Genomic DNA, 5,096 nt, shown 5'->3' with positions numbered 1-5,096 from the left:
CTTGTAAATAGAACAATTGCAACTAAAAGCTTGTCTTTTTTGAGGGATAATGCTATGAAATATGTGTTTATTTTTAGCATTATCAGTGACAGATCCTTTTACTGATTGATAACTGAATTTTTATGTTCTACGGCTAGGTCTTAGGAGGAGTTTGTTAGTGCATGAATCCCCAGCCGTAGATTGATTCATAGTTTGATACATTCGGTTATGTAATAATGTTTACTTGTGACTATTGATTACGTTTGGGATTGTGTGGGCTTAATTTGTTAAATAATCAATTAGTTAAACTGCATACACAGTCGATCGAGTGTGTCCACATACTCGACCGACTGTGTTACACAGTCGACCGACTGAGAGACACACTTGACCTAGTGTGTCTGATATGCAGTATATATACGGGTTGAGACTTCTTTGTTGAAGTTACTCATCCCATTCACCCTAATCGACAGGTTTTCGTCTCTGCCGAACCCTAACACCAAATACCACCGAAATACTTAATTTAGGCGTCGATCTAATCTAGTAATTGTCCTAGGTTTGATCTATTCGATCCCGATACGACCCATATCTCGGTTTAACCCAATTCTAGTGTATTCCGCCTCTAGGATTGTTTGCAAGCGACCTAAGATCCTTAAATCTTCGTCTACATTAACCCGTTTATTCACGTTATAAACTTACAAATATGATAGTTTATAAACTTATAAAATAAATTCTTAAAAATTTAGTTATCTTGCCAACATATATATATTTTTTTTTTGAAAAGCCAACTTTTATTAAAACAAACTATACAAAATGTACAAGGATTGTATCACAAGTGAGCCATGGCAGGCTATACACCAAGCTAATGACAATAAACAGGAAACATATTTACAAAGCCAAATAAGTAAACACGAACTATATCAAATGCTAGATTCAACCCGAGTCACGGCTATTGTAGTGGGGAAAACTCAATGTATTCGGACCTGTAAGCCACTGTATCCAATCTATTGCTTTATGTCTTGAGCGATTCTTCATCCATTCGAAGGTTTTAACTTGGATATCACTTGCAACTTTTGAATATGCCCAATGATCGTTCCGGAATACCTTTAAGTTCCTATTTTTCCAAATAAAGTATCCCGTCACCCATTCGATAGATTGCCAAATTTTTTTATTTTCTCTCGACAAATTTCTTCTTCTCGAACCGGAAAAGAAGTCTGATAAGCTACTAGAATTAGGAGGGGACGATTCCCACCAATTATAGATAGCTTGCCAAACATCTTTCGCCATCTTACATGTTATGAGAGTATGCTCCACTGTTTCGACAGAATCATTACATATAGGACACAATATATTGTCTAGATCTATTCCACGCTTGTCGAATTCCACTTTAGTCAGAATTCTACCACGAAGGGCCCTCCAAACAAATATACCAATTTTTTGTGGGATATAATTGTTTTTCATTGTGCCATGTGGTTGACCAGGTCTTTCAATGATAAGTTCGTTGATTTTAAATGAAACTAACCTTGAATTATATTCCCCCAAATTGTCAAGCTTCCATTGCCATGCTGCCATGCCATAGTTCAAAGGTGTATTAGTCTCAATTAGTCCCTTTAATTGCTCCAACTCGTCAGACACACGACCCGAAGGGGGTCTAATCCATGCCCATGTGAAATGAAGCAGTCCGCTAACAAGCTGCACCAGTTCATTCACGTACGCGTCTTGATTGCTATCCATCCTGAAGAGTCTTGAGAATTTGTATTTTAATGCTACGTCGCCAATCCATACAACCCCCCAAAAGAGAACATCGCGCCCGTCACCTATTTTCTTCTCGAAAAATGCATTAATATCCAAACCGATCTTGGACAAGTCCAAACCGATATGGATAATATTGCTCCAAACTGTGCTACGAACAATTGAAAGGTTAGAAGTAGGGAGTCCCAACCCCCCGTCCTGCCCTTAGATGCTTTTTATGACTTTGACCCAAAGTGATTCGGTTTCGGTTCGAAACCGCCACCACCATTTATGTGACGACCCGACAAAATCATCATTGACGGCGCCGTCAACTTAGGTCCCGTAATGTGGACATAATCTTTAAAACCAAGTTTGACCAAAATATGTCGTATTCATTTCAAATATAAAGATGTTTTAAAGTTTACAAAGTAGTTTAACAACTAGTTACATTACAACGTTTAAAGTACAAATGAAACCTATGCGACACAATTTAAGTAAAGTCAAAAGACGCTCCATGTATGTATGTATACTCGACATCCAAGCAAGTATCAAAATAGTGTGCGAAAGCATGAATCACTTAGCGTTCAAGGACCTGAGAAAACATATAGAAACTGTCAACGAAAAAGGTTGGTGAAATCATAGGTTTAATAAGTATATTGTATTGAACCACAAGATTTAATATAAAGTGGATTATCCAAATCGTTTGCATTCCAAAGTTGTTGTACGTTCGCGAGCACCCAATTATCAAGACTTAACTGTTTTACGAACCCCTTATCATAGTGTTAGAACCTACACTATACCTGAAAATATATTTCATTCGCTAATGGTAGCGAACTGTCCGAATGAGGGCGCCTCAAGCCCGTATGGATCCACACAACATAAGTTCACGTTTACACCCTACAAATGTAACTAATGATAATTGAATTGAGGCTTTTTGTTCTAACTCACATGTGGAATGTTTGTTTCCGTACTTATGTTCAAAGTATAAAAGTATAAAACGTATATGTTTCTCATCCCACGATTTAAAGAATAAAAAATTGTTGAAAAGATGGGACTATGATCTCACCTTAAGTGCACGAATATAAATGTACTTCACAAAGTAATGTGTGCAAGAACGAATGCAAGTCTCGACCTAAACAAATAGGTTGTATCAATATCGGTAAACACGGTCGGTCAAAGTTATTCAATTAGTCCTATGGATCGTTACGACTCGATTAATATAGCGTGTGAGTCAAATTGTCAAGTTTCATGCAATATACAAGTATAAAAGCACGTTAGAACGATTGCATAAGTATTCGATTAAGTTTGAATAAAAGTCAACTTTGGTCAAGTGAAAGTCAACGAAAAAGTCAACATGTTCGGGTCAGGTCTTGGACAATTTTTCTGAGTTATATAATCATATATGAGCATGTTAGAACAAGTTACATGTTAATCGGAAGTGCGTAGCATAGTTAGAATTAAACGGTAAACGACCAAGGAAAGCAGAAATCTGTAGTTCATTTGGACGGCGTCCAAAATCACTGGACGGCATCCAGCAATGAAATCCAGGATGGCGTCCAAAGATTGGGATGGCATCCAAACACCTGTGCAGTTGCAATTGCTGAAATTTCACAAGTGCACGAACCAAACTTCAATTAAACACAAATTGTGAACCGAAAACACTTAAAACATGTATCTTATATCGTTGGAAAGGTATTTTGACGAGGAAAACAACTAAGCACATTTAATCAATCAATCCATCATTTATAACAACCAAATTCGCATTAAATGTTCATCATTAATTACATTCAAGATCATAAATGCAATTCGATAATTCGGGAACTTACTACCTACATATAATACGCCGTTTTGTAGATAATTACGCATTCAATACAACTAAACACTTGCCAACAACCTTTCATAGCATTCAATGCATCAAATGTTCATATTTAAGTCTATCAAACCCTAACCAAAATCACAAAAATTAATAATCATGTTAGTGAAGTTTTCTTATTCAACCTACACATCAAAATGGAGCTAGTGATGCTAGTAACACATTTAATACATGAACTTTTACCATCTAACAACATTTAAACAACCAAATCTGAAGATCAAACAAGTAATTTTTCAAGTTTAAGCTAGTTACACCAAAATAACAAGAACAAGCAAATAAATCACATATTCATGTTAGACTTGAGCCATAGACACTAATTAACACTTTTATAAGTTGAAAACACTAAGAACATGAAATCTAGAGTTTTTAGAAAGTTTCCCAAAAGAGATGAAGTTAGTATGGAATTGAAGAGGAATATGCAAGAATTCCAAATATGTAATTTGTTTTGAAGAACGCTTGCTAAATTGAAAATGGATGATGAATCTTTGTTTGAGTGTTTGAGAGTAAAAAGGTGGAAGTATCAAAAAGAAAGGAGGTGATGAATGAGTGGAGGAGGAGGAGGTTTGACTAGTTGACCTAGTCATATCTTTGCCCACTTGACAACATTGATCCCTAAAGTTTAAAAGCGGGTGCGTGAAATAACCAAACGAAATATTTAAAAAAAAACACAAATTTACAGGTGATGTTATAATTAAATAACAGACTATAAAATATTTAAACGGAAAGTAAACAGAAAAAGGCGGGTTGTTACATTACCTACTCCTTAAAAGAAATTTCGTCCCGAAATTTAGGTAGATGTAGTAGGTGTTACTTCCTCCTCGGGATCTTGCGTTGCCAATTCTACGAATAAGTGAGGATACTTTCTTTGCATTTGATCTTATCTTTCCCAAGTAAACTCGGGTCCCCTTTTAGCATTCCAACGAACTTTGACAATCGGGATTTTACTTTATTTTAGCGTCTTGACGGAGTGGTCCACAATTTCAACTGGTTCTTCCACGAAATGTAGTTTGTCATCGATAATAAGCTCCTCGAGAGGGATGACGAGTTCGGGTTTGGAAAGGCACTTCTTCAAGTTTGATACATGGAAAGTAGGATGAACGGAGCTCAATTGAGTTGGAAGATCTAAATGATAAGCAACGGGTCCAATACGCTCCAAGATTTCAAAAGGACCAATATATCGCGGATTTAGCTTTCCGCGTTTCCCGAAACGGATTACACCTTTCCAAGGTGCGACTTTTAGCATTACACGATCACCCACTTAGAACTCAAGATCTTTTTGTCTAATGTCGACATAGCTCTTTTGACGACTACGAGCTGTCCTGAGCCTATCTCGGATTTGAACGATCTTCTCGGTTGTTTCATGAATGAGTTCGGGTCTGGTGATTTGCTTGTCACCTACTTCGGCCCAACAAATAGGAGAGAGAAATTTGTGGCCATATAACGCTTCGAAAGGTGCGGCGTTAATACTCGCGTGATAACTATTGTTGTAAGAGAATTCGGCTAGAGGCAAATGCTT

The 5,096-nt window shown here is 36.9% G+C and overlaps 1 protein-coding gene across 1 annotated transcript; it reads right to left on the bottom strand.

Moving 5' to 3' along the window:
- Positions 1–909: 909 nt before the first annotated feature.
- Positions 910–1,710, bottom strand: LOC139868192 (uncharacterized). Its single transcript, XM_071856522.1, has one exon. The coding sequence runs from the start codon at positions 1,708–1,710 to the stop codon at positions 910–912; it is 801 nt and encodes a 266-aa protein (XP_071712623.1).
- Between the last annotated feature and the right edge of the window lie 3,386 nt (positions 1,711–5,096).

The sequence above is a fragment of the Rutidosis leptorrhynchoides genome, chromosome 9 (genome assembly GCF_046630445.1).
Source record: "Rutidosis leptorrhynchoides isolate AG116_Rl617_1_P2 chromosome 9, CSIRO_AGI_Rlap_v1, whole genome shotgun sequence".
Lineage (NCBI taxonomy): Eukaryota > Viridiplantae > Streptophyta > Magnoliopsida > Asterales > Asteraceae > Rutidosis > Rutidosis leptorrhynchoides.
The sequence above is the reverse complement of the archived record's forward strand: the minus strand, read 5'-3'. Positions and strand labels throughout refer to the sequence as shown.